Genomic DNA, 13,215 nt, shown 5'->3' on the forward strand with positions numbered 1-13,215 from the left:
CTTAAAGGAGACAAACCATTTTAATAAAAGAAAAGAGTAAATAAGGTTGAAGTCTTTATTATAAATGATTGACATTACAAAGTAAGACATTAGTTGCGGCCATATCCGTTCGATCTCACGGAAAAGAAGCGGTTAGTGAATCAGTTGGTCAGAAGAGAGGTTTCAGTGGACAATACAGAAGGACGTTGGCACAGATTTGATCATGATCCCGTAAAAGAGAATACGTTTGCTGAGCCATACAGATCAACACTGATCAACAAAAGCGTAACAAACAGGACAAAATGAAGCGGCAGAGACGGCAGATGACCGCCGCCGTCCTTTCATTGAGAAAGAAACTGAAGAAGGCTGAGAAAGAGAGATGAAGAAAATGTGGTTTATGGTCCTTTTCCCTGCTCTTTACCAAGTTCTCTTAAAATCCTTATTTAATTATTCTTAAATAAAAATGGCTTATAAATCTACAAACCGACATTTTCTATAAATTATTTATCTCTTTATCCAGGAGGTCAAAGCAACAGCTGAAACCTGCAGTAGAAAACTCAGGGAGAGGAAAAATACGACCTCCACATCCAGCAGTGACTAAAAAGATTGGTAGAAAAAAAACAAAAACAACATCTATACAACAGAAAACTGATTGAATACATTTTTTGAGGGAGATTGTTTTTCATCTGACCCCACGGTGTCCAATCACGTCTTCAGAGGAGCCGACACCCTGAAAGGCAGCCCTCGCACTGGGCTGGGTGTGCGTGTACAGTAGGTCGCTGCACACACACACACACACACACACACACTGTGCGTGTATACTGTGTGTAAATCAGTCAGCAGCTGATGTGTTATCCCGCTCGTGTCAACAGCTCCTGAGCCCACGTCGTGATGGCCGAGGTCGTGTGTTGGAGCAGCTGCCATGTTGAGTTTGTGAGGGACAAAGCGTGGCCCTGCAGACACGACACCGACACCTCCCCGCTGCAACAAACACAGAAAAAAGAAGATTAGGTACGACTCGCACTGAAGATCACTCTTATGTGGAAGCAAGGGCTGCGATGCAGCATCAAAGCGATGCAGCAGGCAGCGGTCAGAGCAAAGCACGGGGGGATTATCATGAGGGAAGCCAAGCTAACGGCTACTGAAACAACTCCAAGCTCAAAGATTTCACTCAGAAGATGTCTCATAGTCGTTGGATACTGTCTGCATCAGTTATTCTTCTGGCTCATAACAATATCTACTCACAAATATCCACAGAAGAAGACATGGCCTCTGTCCTGCGAGTGGCAGCTGATCAGAAGCATTAGGCAGCAACACGGACTGCGACATTTAAGCTTTGACTTGTCTTAAATGGTAAAAATTGTCCCTGCTCTCAGCAGCTGTGAGCTTTGCTCCCCATGAGGTATCCTGCCTGCTTCCCTAAACAAACGGCGCTCTCTACTGCAGGAAAGGTACCAACTACTTATCAGTCCCGATGTTATTGAAAACACTGATGCTGAAGTACTAAAAGGATGTTGGTGCTACTTGGATCCGATTCCAGTGAAAAAAAAACACCAATCACTCTCTTAGAATATCTGTTAATCAAATCTAACAAACTAAATATTTAGAAGATAAAAAAAAGTCAATTTTATACATTTTAACAGCTTGTTTTGTTCTAACCAACAACCTAAAATCCTAAAAATTTCCCTGTTAAAAAACAATTAAGGGATAACATTTAGTACAAATATATAAACATGTATAGAACAATGTTTTTCAGTGTCTGTAGCTTTCAGACTGTTAAGCATAAATGATAGGATTTTGTTATTTGAGGGTTTATGTGGGATCCAGTTTCAAATGATCCCATTTTATGAAATTAAACAGTTTTGTTTATGCCTTTTTTCCTCAATTTCTTAAAAAAAAGAAAATAACCTCAGAATAATGTCCAGCTATCAAATTGGAGTGGTGTGTTATATCTGTGTTTTATTTTGTTTTTACTACATTAAATAGTTGAATTAACATTCTTCAATTGTACCAATTTCAACAAGACTTCGTGTACATCGTGGATTTATGAACAACTGGCTGTAAATGTGAATCTAATCCAGCAGAAAAATAATTAAAAGCTACTTAAAATACTGACTTGCAGGAGTCCTGCAGGTTGGTCCATGCTCGTTGGAGCAGGTCAGACATGTACGCCATCGCTGGCAGGATGTAATTCTGATGGATGAAGATGAGGAACTCCTTTATGTAGGCCAACATCTGGAATACACTGTCTGGGGTGTTGGTGTTCACCTGAACAAAGACAGGAAGGAAGCGAAGGTGAAGTGTCTGGATGCTGCTGCTGCTTCTAATAAAATGTTCATTGATTAGATTAAAAATAAGACAACAGGGTGAAAACTGTCCGATGAGGATCTTATTAAACAGCACAAACATGGTCCATCTTACCCATTCTATGACCAGCGGCGTGCTTTCTTTGACCCAGTGGATAAACCGTGTGGTGTTTTCAGAGATGGAGACAGCCGCTACTTTCGCCTTTTCTAAACCTTGCTCCATTACTGGCCCCAAAACTCGTGCACACTCAGAGTAATAATAAGGAGTGTTTTTCTCCAACCAGCTACAGAGGAAGAAGAGAAAAAGAAGCACACGTTCAATGATTTGTTCGCATGACGAGGCCAAAGATTTTTCACCGGGAACAGACATCTACAGCTGATTTACAGCCATTTTTGGTGTTATTCAGTGAACACCATCTAATCCAATCAGAGTCTTCACTGTACGTGTCTGTTAATCAGAAGAAACTTTGTTCTGGGCTTGTTTCCATAGAACAGGTAACAAAGGCCACAGCGGAGCAGGACGGCTGCGAGCAAACCTGATGAGGAGAATCAGCGTATTGTGGGCGTATCACGTTAATCTGATTTATACTTTATTCTGTGATCCATCTATCTATAACAGTAGCATATCTTCAGTAACAATTAACACTGCAGTATGCGATTTAAACTTTATCATTGAAAGCAAATAGTTGATACCCAAATATATTTGGTAAAAACACTCATTTTTATTTTCTCAAAGCCGAAACAGTGAAATCTACAACAGCAGAGCTCCGTGAAGAGCTTCACTTCAGCCCAACCCGCCTCTGTCTCCCTCTTAAAATGAATGAAAACACAATCATGGTCTTCAGACCACAAACCTTTTACACAACCTTTATTAAGTTACTTTCTTTGGAGGACACAGTTCAGCAACCACAACTGATGCCAATGTGCGAGATGGAGAGGCAAATTCAGGCATCTTTTTCAAAATGTTAAAAAGTACCCAGAATTAATTTGATTCTTGTCATTAAATATTTGTGGTGTTGAGTTAAAGCTGAAACTTTTGCCCAAGTCATCCACATACATCACTTCTCAGCCTATAAAAACGTTTATTTTGGCTCTTTGTTGCCGTGTACACGCACACAGCCAGAGTCGGTGAACCAGAGGCAGCTTTCTGCTCAGCATCACAAACAGGAAGTTCAAAGCCAACAGGGTAACAAGTCTGAGAGGAAGAACTGAGGTGGTACCTGAAGCCCTGCTTCGAGTAGACTGTTATTTTGCTCCAGGCCTGCTGGGACACAGCTGTGACTCCTGAGGTCTGCAGATACTTGGCCGTGTTGGAATCTGAAACACAACAGCTGTTACTGCAACATGCGAACAGCAGAGATCCTCATAAGGTTGAAGGATTGGGGTCGAGATGAGAAAACTGTGCTCAGTCTGACCTGCGAATGAGCCCTGAGATCTGACGTCGTGGGCGATGAAGCCGGCTGCAAACACGAGCAGAACCATGAGCAGTTTGGACCAGGGGAAACCATGACCGCGCATCTTTACCTGAAGATTCTGGACACACAAGAGAACGTTTATCACAACAATACGAAACTTTTCTGTTGGACATAAAAAGACTGAATGCAACATGCAGAAGGATTTCATCTTACCTGGCAAAGATTATTACACTCCTGCAGGTCTTGAGACTCAATTGCGTCTCTCATCTCTTCATTGGTCACTCTGAAGGACTGGATTGTTTCTTCGAGGTTCTTTCTCAGCTATCATTTAAAGGTAGAGCACAACAATCAACAATCACGCTTGTCCAGTGTAAAAATGACTTAATGCTTCAGTGCAAACGTCTCCAGGGAGGTCCGTTTGGTTTCTGACCAACGGGCCGAGCATCAGAAGTCATACCTTTGGTGGGAGAATGTTCCAAGACTTCAATAAGTGGTTCAAAAGCAGACTGAGGAACAAAAGAGAAGATTAAGGGTAAGTATCATCTAAGGAGAGTATTTGTTTCCAAATGTCACACAAGTATAATTACCCGGACTGGGGCAAGTGTTTGGTGTAGAGCTGCCTCCACACTCCTAGACTCTGAACATCCACACACAAACACTCCGTCATACTGTTAAGCAGCTGCAAAAAACACAGGACAAACGATTTTTATCTATTCATCAAGAACAATCGTTCTGGTGAATTATTAGAAATGCCGCAAGTTAGTGGGAGCAGAATCAAAATAAGCTCTTCATTAGCCGAGTGATAATGATGGAAAGACTAACACAAACGAAACCATCGCATTGAATTACTTAGGGACACAAACATTGAAATTTAGATACGTTTCTTAAAATTCGATTCCAGTAAAGTATACCAGGGAGTGCTGCCAGTTCTCAGCAACATTATGTTGCCTCCAAACGTTTGAGGAAACAGATTCTTAATCAATTTGAGCAGGAGTTTTCCCTTCAGGTTATTTGTTGACGTTAAAACGGGTCGCTCTGTTGGTCTCACCTCCCTCTTCATGTCGTCCGGACAGTGCGGCGTGGCTCTGGACAGGAAAGAGGGCAGGTACGTGTGCAACGTGCTCTCAGGCTTGGCTCCAAATGCGAGGACCTTCAGTCGAGGATACAAACGCCTCAATTGCTCCTGCAAACTGTGTGCGAACAAGAACAAGTTTGTTACTTACTAAAACACGAAGCCACTGGAAGGCAAGAAAAGAAAACCTACAGAGCCTGAATCATCGGTACTTATTCATCCATTCATATTTTTTATATTAATAGAGGTTAATTTTAATAGGAGGTAATTTATGAGTGATTAAACTGTTGTGGTTTAGAAAAATGGATGTAGAGGGAAAAACGAAAAGGTAATCCTCTTAAATTCCTTCCAAAGATTTAAGAAAATCAACTGCACCCACTTGCTTCTCTGCTCTCAAAGTCACGACTTGTGGGGGTTTAATTAGATATAATTTGGAGTTAAGGATCTGGGCAAAATGCCCTCACATCTATGTTCAAAGGCAGCTTATTTCTACTTCCTGTCGCCATGCTGTGCATAACTGTACATACAGTGGGATTATTCAGCCATAAATCTGAGCATCAGTGTACTTTTACCTCGGTGACAGAGCATTCTTAGGCATGAAGGCAAAATCAAGCAGAGGAAAGAACTCCTTAGGCCCCATGATGCCAAATCCCTTAGTCAGGTTTGCATGAAGTCTGAGGAAAGAAGAAGTAATTCAGTGAACCAAACAACTCAAATCCCATGTTTGAAAAGAAGCATAAAAGATAGGAAACTATCAGTGACTACAAAATATTGGTTTCCTAAGACTTTACCAAAGATATTAAAAGGCAACATATTTCTAAGGCAGACTTACAGGAGAAGTCTCTCCAGATAGGCGATGGCATACGAGGACAACGACTTCACCCCCAGCACAGGAAGCATGATACCCAGCCACACTGCAGCGCAAACATAAAACAAGACAGTTTTAGTTGCTTTTCAGTCCGAAATTAAACGTGTCGTTGTCTCAAGTGCAGTCAAATCTAAAGCTGCATCAACAACGATTGAATTTAAAATGGAAAATAAAAAAACAAAGATCCGGCCAGTAAACCGTTATGACATCACATAAAGATGTAATGTAATTGTCGTTGTGTTATAATTTCCACAACTTTGGTTGTCGTCTGTAAATTCATCAGCAAATAAGACTTGTACACGTGCCAAGTCTAATCAAATCAAACTCTGAGGGTCAGACGGGACACTGACAGGATTTAAGTCCATCCTGCTGAATTTCTTTGAGGGTTATTTTTACACGTCGAGCTTTGCAGAGCGCCTCAGTTCTGACTTTCTTTGCCTTCAGGGAGCCAAAACTGTCTTTAATAACCTTATTCTGCAGATGGAGGTTGTTACATAATATTCTAGGAATATTCATCCTCCCATACCCACACACTGCAGACTCAGTCTCACCAAAGACCCGGAGCAGAAGTGTGCCATCAGTGGATTTGTTACGGCTCGAATGTGCACTGTTGCTTCAGTGAACCCCAACCCAGAATTTCTGTCTGCACATATTGGGAAACTGGGAGAAAGGCTAGACCAACACGGAGCAGGTCTAACACAGTCCAGATGATGAGTTAAAGTTTGATAGTTACCTTTTAGTCCTTGGCTGAGATCATAAAACCCAGCTTGACCCAGAGCCCACATGATGGTCAGACATTTCACTGGACGATTCTGAACTGAGCGCAACAACTCCAAATACTGGAGAGGAAGGAGAGAAGCTGGATTACAACATTTTACTGCAAGATTTCTACAAAACACAAATCCTGCTCTACATTTGACTTGGGAGCATAAAGCAGCAGCGCCATAGTAATTAGCCAGTTATCTGCAGGACTTAAGGTCACACACACTCACCTCCGGTAGGTTCTGGGTGGCCATTGTGGGTTTGTCCTGTAGGATTGCCTGAATGCAAACTCTGTAGCCGTGCAGAGGTTCTCCTAAAACAAGAAAATTATTATTGTAAACCTGCTTTTTAACCCACAAACTGTGACACTGTGCAAATCAAACCCAAGTAACATAAGCAGTTTTTCACTGCTTATGTTTCACAGCACATTTTAGACGCAGCTGACAGGGAACAACCAACATCTTTTGCCCCACACAGAGTTGAATTTTCTTCTTGAAGAAGCTTTCTAATCCTTTCTATCGTTTCCACTGACAGCTCTTGTTGGGGCCATGTTTCCTGCCAATCAGCCAGGTGTAGCCGCTCATTAGGTTCTGCAAACCCTCTCGTTTAACTGAAGACCCATTTGTATATTTAGATTTGTGCTGGTATTTGTTGTACGATAGCAAATCACACGGTGAGTCCGTAATTTTTTACTCTACAAGTGTGGTGATTCCATCATTTTTTAAAGATTTGTAACTCTGTGAAGGAGTCACAAGACAAGTGGCAGCAGGAGGATCTCTTTAGCTCCTCTATGTGAACTCTGGGGTTTACCTGACTGCCGGTCCAGTTCCCTGAGCATAGTGTAAACACAGTGGTCGAAGAAATCCGGCAGAATGTTGTTACAACGTCCGATGAGGCCCTTGATAACGCCCCTCAGCTCTTTTCCTGTAAGGCAGTATGGGTAGTCTGGGACAAAGAAGACAAACAGAAACATTAAATCCTTAAGTCAAAGAATGTTACAGAGCACACACACCTGGTATAATTAGAGCAAATTCAAATAAAAAGCTGCGGTAACCAACCGTGAGGATAGCTGCTGAGTGTGGGCTCATTCTCGGGTGCAGTCAGGTAGAGGTTGAGGTATCCTGCCAGGTCTTTGACCCAGACTGAAGGGTTTTCTGGGAAGAGGGTCTGACTGCGAACCAGCTGCTGCTTCAGGTCCCCAACATCCAACTAAAGTCAGACCAGGACAGTGAAAATATCAGGGCTGTGTTCTCAGAAATAAGACTTCTGTTTATCTGAAGACATTTATGACATTTATTATCCTCTGAATTCTTACACAAATAAAAATTAAGATAAAGTACTTTACTTTACTTAAACTTTGATTACTTACAGCTTTGAAGGCTTCCTCCAGAGTCTTGTGAGTTGCAGGTGTGGCTATATTGCTGGGCAGAGATTTCTTGGATGGTTTACTTGATGAGGACTTCTTGTTTTGGGGCTCAGGTGGCGGTGGAACCTGCTCCTTGTTCTGCTTCTTTCCCATTTTCTCAAAGCCGTCATACAGAGTCTCTGACATCTTAAGGGGCGCTGAAGGAAAAACAAGCCGTGGTTTAATAGACGCACCGTCTTCTCGGATTTCTTTGGCTTCCTGCAACACCGTATTCTATCCACCCTTTGCCCTGAAAATCAAGTCACTGCCCTCACATTAAGCACATTTCATCTCCCTCAACCCTCCCTTCATTGTGTAATGGGCTGTTATTATGCAAAGGAAAAGTCATGAAACCCTCTAAAGGGAGTTCACAAAACACCAACATTTTTATTATTAAAATAAAATTATTAAAGTATTCCCCTTTGTTACGCCCCTCTAGAGCTGAAACAAGTTTTTAAGTTTTGAGAGCCAATACAAATACTTCTCAATTTCAGCTATTGTTGGAGTTAAATCATTAAATGTGTTATTATCTGGTATATTCAAGAATATACTTGTTGGAAATCAAAGCCTGTGAAAGAGGAGGGTTAGAGACTGCGTTAAATCTTGTTTTTAATGTTATTTGCAACTATATTGTGCACAGGGGTAATTGATCAAACCAATGAGAAGCTGGAGGGTGTTCAAGTCTGAAAACACACATATACGACTCCCGTCAGAAGCTCATTCTTTTAAAGCTACATGGACTCTTACCCCGTTTCCTGCAGCTGATACAAAGGCATTTCACTGTGGGTCAGTGCGACTGCACAAGAAACCCAGTCAGACCAACCCACAAAGGTCACCAGTTGTTCACGGATCATTCAGCTGTACTTGTTGCTGAGATATCTGAATCTAAATCTGGTGTGTGTTGGCTGTAATGCAAATAAAAGACTCATTGCATCACACTCTTACTTCTCCATCACCAGCGGGTCAGAAATTTACATATTCCTAATTTTTAATTGGTCTGCCACAATATGGAAGGAGGAACTAGTGAGAAATGTATGAATTTATTAATTCCTTTAACTTCTTTTGTTACAAACTGAACTCCTGTTGTGGTCTGAATGTCTGACAGGCATCAACACCAGACATGCAGCAACAAAAAGGTTAGTAGATATAAGATCCGTAGAAAGCAGAGCAGGGCTGAAGCTGATATTTGGGTAAAATAAGTATCTGTTTTTATCATTTCTCTTCGATAAGCTCACAACTCTGGTCTTTAAATTAAATAAGGCGGCTTACAAAGTCCTTGTTAATGCTTCACATTTAAGAAGACACAGAAACTGTCTTTTCAGATAACCAACGTTGTTTTGAAAGCATCCATGTATGATCCAGTAATCAGTAAATAATGTCAGTCGTTTGTTCAAATGAGGAAATTGTCACTCCTGCAGAAGTGAGACATTAAACACAGCATTTCCAATAAACTACTCGACAACAGAGTGGAGCAATTTTGCAGAGGAACGGCTGTGACAATCTTGAGGTAACGTCACCACAAGACCTCAAACAGTAGGCAAAGAGACGAGTGCCTCAGTAAGGAGGAGCATATCTAACAAATGTTGACTTACAGAATGGCATAAAGGAGACAGCAGTGGCTCTTACATGTTAAAAAGTCTCTTTTTTTTGTCGTACAGCTTTTGCTTAAAATTCCACCGTCTGTAACCATGCAACAACCTATACCGATAACCTGCATCCTCTAGAACCGTAAGACCTTAAACACGCCACCGCATACAAGCCTTTCTGAGCCCAAATCAAGTTAAAATGTCCAAGAGCAAAGCTAAAAACAAAACTCAAAAGACAGAAAGCCTCTCGAAACACCATGGTCACTTTAAGTGTTGGAGTATGTGGTATAAAATTACTTAATACTGCGTGCACGATACAAATATCCAAAATGTTTTTGCTCCATTAGTTGATCAAAGGCCAGAGTTGCCATGACGCTAGGCATCTACTTTCCTCAGACCTTCTGTCAACAGGGTATTGATGGTGTGTAATCTGAGGAGGTGCACGATGCACATTATGGCTCTCGGATTCTCACTGGACGCTTCACAACTTCCCTCCTCTTCTGTGACTGACATGAGCTTTTTGGTGTTTGACATTATTTAAGACATGCAGGAGCTGTTTCATAACTGACATTTCTCTTGTTTTACATGACATAAACAACAGAGAACTTTATGCTTTTATCACGTCAGCGATTACAAAAGCAACCCAAAATGTGCAAACAGCAGTTTAAAAAAAAAGAAGATATTTTCCCCTCTATTATAAGTGATTTAAGAAGAAGGTTGAGTAAAAGACATGTGATTAGTTTAGTTATATAACGTCTGTTTTTGCAGCCACACTTCAAGACTTTTCTGACTAACAGATACAAAAGCCTCTGTCTGAACTAGAGGGTGGAAGATTATTTCAAAAACATGGAATAAATAAATCACAATGGTAACAGTCTCATGATCAAGAGCTTAAAGTTTTTTGTTGTTTTTTTTTTTTTTTTTTTAAAAAGAGAGATTCAGCCGAATGGCACTCAAAATATGTGGTTATAGCGATTATCTGACCTAAGATAGGTTATCCGGTCAATAACAATCGTATTCGGTGGGATTTTTATACCTTAACGCTGTCTTCCTTCTGACATGGCAACGATCAGACAGACCGTTATCAGACAGACAGACTTTGGACGGGATGATTCAGTGATAAAAGTGGTGCACAAACAAATCTCAGTTGCAGAATGAGATCATTCTTTAAGTAGCAGCAATATCCTGAGTTCCAGTATTTGAGTGTAGCTGCTTCCAGGTTTAGTGAGAGGAAAATAAGCTTAATCGATCCCAATGTAAGCTGCCAGAATAATTAAAGTTAGACGTTAAAGCAGAAGAGTTGACCAGGCCACATCATCCACTATTAACTGCACCAGGATTGCTGTACAGTAATTAAATAAAACCCAAATTAATTCAGGAACTAAACATGGAAGAACTAAACAGACATAATTAAACTAGATATTAACAAAGGGCTTTTAATTCAGTTAACAAACCAAATCAAACCTTCAGGCCATTTCTGTATCAGCTGATATTCCCCAGAGATGTGGTAAATCGACTTAAACTGACTGTCCCTGAAATATTTGGGCTCTGCAATATCAGTAATATCTACAGTGTTGTTTAGCTTCACTTTTTGTTTCCTTTCTAATAGGTGAAAACCAAACTATGAGTTGGTGAAAATCCTGTAAATTAGTGGACATTTTTTCATCTATCCAATGTTTAAATACTGCACAACCTATAACACAATCTGAGGATAAATACAGTATATTAACCCACTCTTTCACCATAAAATAAATTTTTTGTTTTGTTTTACTGTAGTCCATCCGTCATACAGACCATCTTTGCATTTCTTAATTCTCCAACTCTCCAAATATACAGATCTTTAAAGACACTTTTTCAAATTAAACGTAATAAAATAAGATGTTTAACAGCCTGGGATGTTAATGCATCTTCAGTAGTTTTTCATTAGAAAACAAGGGGAACATGTTCCATCAATCTGTGGTTACACAAACAAGCTACACGTGACTGATCATTTGAGATAAAAATGCGTTTTTCTTTTGGTTACAAAATGCAACAAATTGGAATAAAATAAGGCAATGGTCGTAATGACAGAGGATGGAGTTTTAACAGATAGTAATTTAAGGCGTTTACAGATCAGAATGAATCGCTGTTACTTTAAAATGTCACATAAATGTTGTCACTGGGAAAGATGGACTGAAACATGGGATTTAAGTCGCCACGTCGTGATCACCTACACCAGTGACAGCTGTGACTGTAGGCTCGATGGAGATAAGCTACCGCTGCCCACTTATGTTCAACTAAAATATATCTAAAATACCTTTAAGATGCAATTAGAAGTATAGGTGAAGCCACAGAGCAAACAGAGGGGCTTCAGAGATGGAGTGGACTGTCGATTACGTTAACTTTGTTGACACATTAAATAAAAGTTGCTAATGTGTTAGCTGCACATGTTAGCTTATTAGCCTCTTATTGTCTGCGGCAGGTGAGCACAGAAGTGAGTGGGCAGTTAGTTATCGGCTTGAAAAAAAACGTGTGAGTAGATATACTTAAGTGTGGCCCACTTCAGACTTCTAATAATAAAACCGCAAACAGGACAGCAGAATAGTAAAACAGAAACTAATGCACGAACGTTAGCTGTAAGAGCTAGCTTGTCATGTCAGGTGACAGTTGTGAGGAGGCGTCTTCGTTAGAGGCATTGTCAGTGAAAACTTTGTAAAATATGGTACTGTACATGCACAAGTGGCTCCCTCTTCATCTTTTGGTTTCAACTTTAGAGGCTAAGTAAGAGGGGACCAGGGAGAGGCAGCTAGCCGCAGGCCGTGTACACTTACGTCTGGACGGCTGCTGGTTAGATTCGCCCAAAGCTTTCCTTCCCCCGTTGCCGGATTTCTTATCAGCCGCGTTCTTCCCTCCTCCCAAGCTGCTATTTTTCTTCCCTTTCTTCACTACCTCCCATTTCCCAACCGAGCTGTTATTCGAAGCCATGTTTCGAGTCCAGTGGGGCTGTTCTTAGCTGGGGGTACAGTGACTTCCTGGCTCCTCGCTGCTGTGAAACGTTACGACAGAACGTTAAACAACGGTTCTTGGTCATTTAAACGTCCGGGTGCCACGTCTCGTTGTCAGCCTGACGTCACAGTGATGCGTTCGGAGCGGTAACTTTCACATATCTGGATTTGAACAACCTCTTACACGTTATAACGGTTTACTTATTTTAACGTTTTTTTTAACCGTTTAAAATCCCATTAAAGCGATGTGCGTTTATATATCAGCAAGTTACAAATTAAATTAAAATCATACATTTCAACGGTATAAACCAAACGAGTCAATTATTGGTGTAAATGATCAGTAGATTAATCGATAATCATTAGTTGTAGCCCTAGTATGAGCCAATAATCCAGGTTCACTGAGCTGTGGACATATAAGTGGTCAGTTTTATGGTAAAATATTCCCTTTTACTGTTTTGAATATGCAAATTACACCTGAACAATATCAATAGGAAGGCAACATTGTTTCCATTGAAATATTTAAAAATCTCATGTCTGAAAGCTCTCCATCATTGGCACCCTCACAGATAAGTGATACAATGGGCCAGCAACAGTTTGTCTGGCTTCTGACTGTGGAGCAGACGGTGAGTGGTGGCTTGAAATTTGCCCAAATGGCTCATTCAGTATTTGGCACAAACCTGGATTCCCCAAGATATTTTCTATTCTACAGCAGAGGAGGCTTAATCACTGACCACAGTGGTTATATTGTTCCCCTCTGGGTAAATTTGCTAATCTTGCTCATTGCGATTCACAAATACAAATCATGCTTTTGTCGACTTAAGATTTTTAGGAAGTAGAA

General features: G+C 40.7%; 2 protein-coding genes across 2 annotated transcripts in view; one reads left to right on the top strand and one right to left on the bottom strand.

The window, feature by feature from the left end:
* pbk (PDZ binding kinase) overlaps positions 1-13,215 on the top strand; it is a 147,819-nt gene that overhangs the window by 33,278 nt on the left and 101,326 nt on the right. The gene's annotated exons all lie outside the window — the stretch shown is intronic.
* tmem214 (transmembrane protein 214) lies at positions 42-12,478 on the bottom strand. Its single transcript, XM_072361802.1, has 17 exons — positions 12,204-12,478; positions 7,772-7,965; positions 7,461-7,611; positions 7,213-7,347; positions 6,633-6,715; positions 6,374-6,479; positions 5,605-5,686; positions 5,345-5,446; positions 4,749-4,890; positions 4,288-4,379; positions 4,158-4,206; positions 3,914-4,021; positions 3,701-3,818; positions 3,506-3,602; positions 2,401-2,569; positions 2,096-2,247; positions 42-960 (listed from the first exon to the last, which is right to left on the bottom strand). Exons 1-17 carry the CDS (start codon positions 12,355-12,357, stop codon positions 831-833), a joined length of 2,064 nt encoding a protein of 687 aa, XP_072217903.1. The 5' UTR covers positions 12,358-12,478; the 3' UTR covers positions 42-830.

Source organism: Leuresthes tenuis, unplaced genomic scaffold (genome assembly GCF_036924035.1).
Source record: "Leuresthes tenuis unplaced genomic scaffold, fLeuTen1.0.hap1 SCAF_13, whole genome shotgun sequence".
Lineage (NCBI taxonomy): Eukaryota > Metazoa > Chordata > Actinopteri > Atheriniformes > Atherinopsidae > Leuresthes > Leuresthes tenuis.

Bases quoted from the DNA above. Each gene is read 5' to 3' on its own strand.
- tmem214 (XM_072361802.1), bottom strand. From the start codon at position 12,357: ATGGCTTCGAATAACAGCTCGGTTGGGAAATGGGAGGTAGTGAAGAAA. The intron at 3,603-3,700 runs GTCAGACTGAGC...GTTGTGTTTCAG, and splicing joins ATCTCAGGGCTCATTCGCAG to ATTCCAACACGGCCAAGTAT. The intron at 2,570-3,505 runs GTACCACCTCAG...CTTCCTCTGTAG, and splicing joins TACTCGAAGCAGGGCTTCAG to CTGGTTGGAGAAAAACACTC.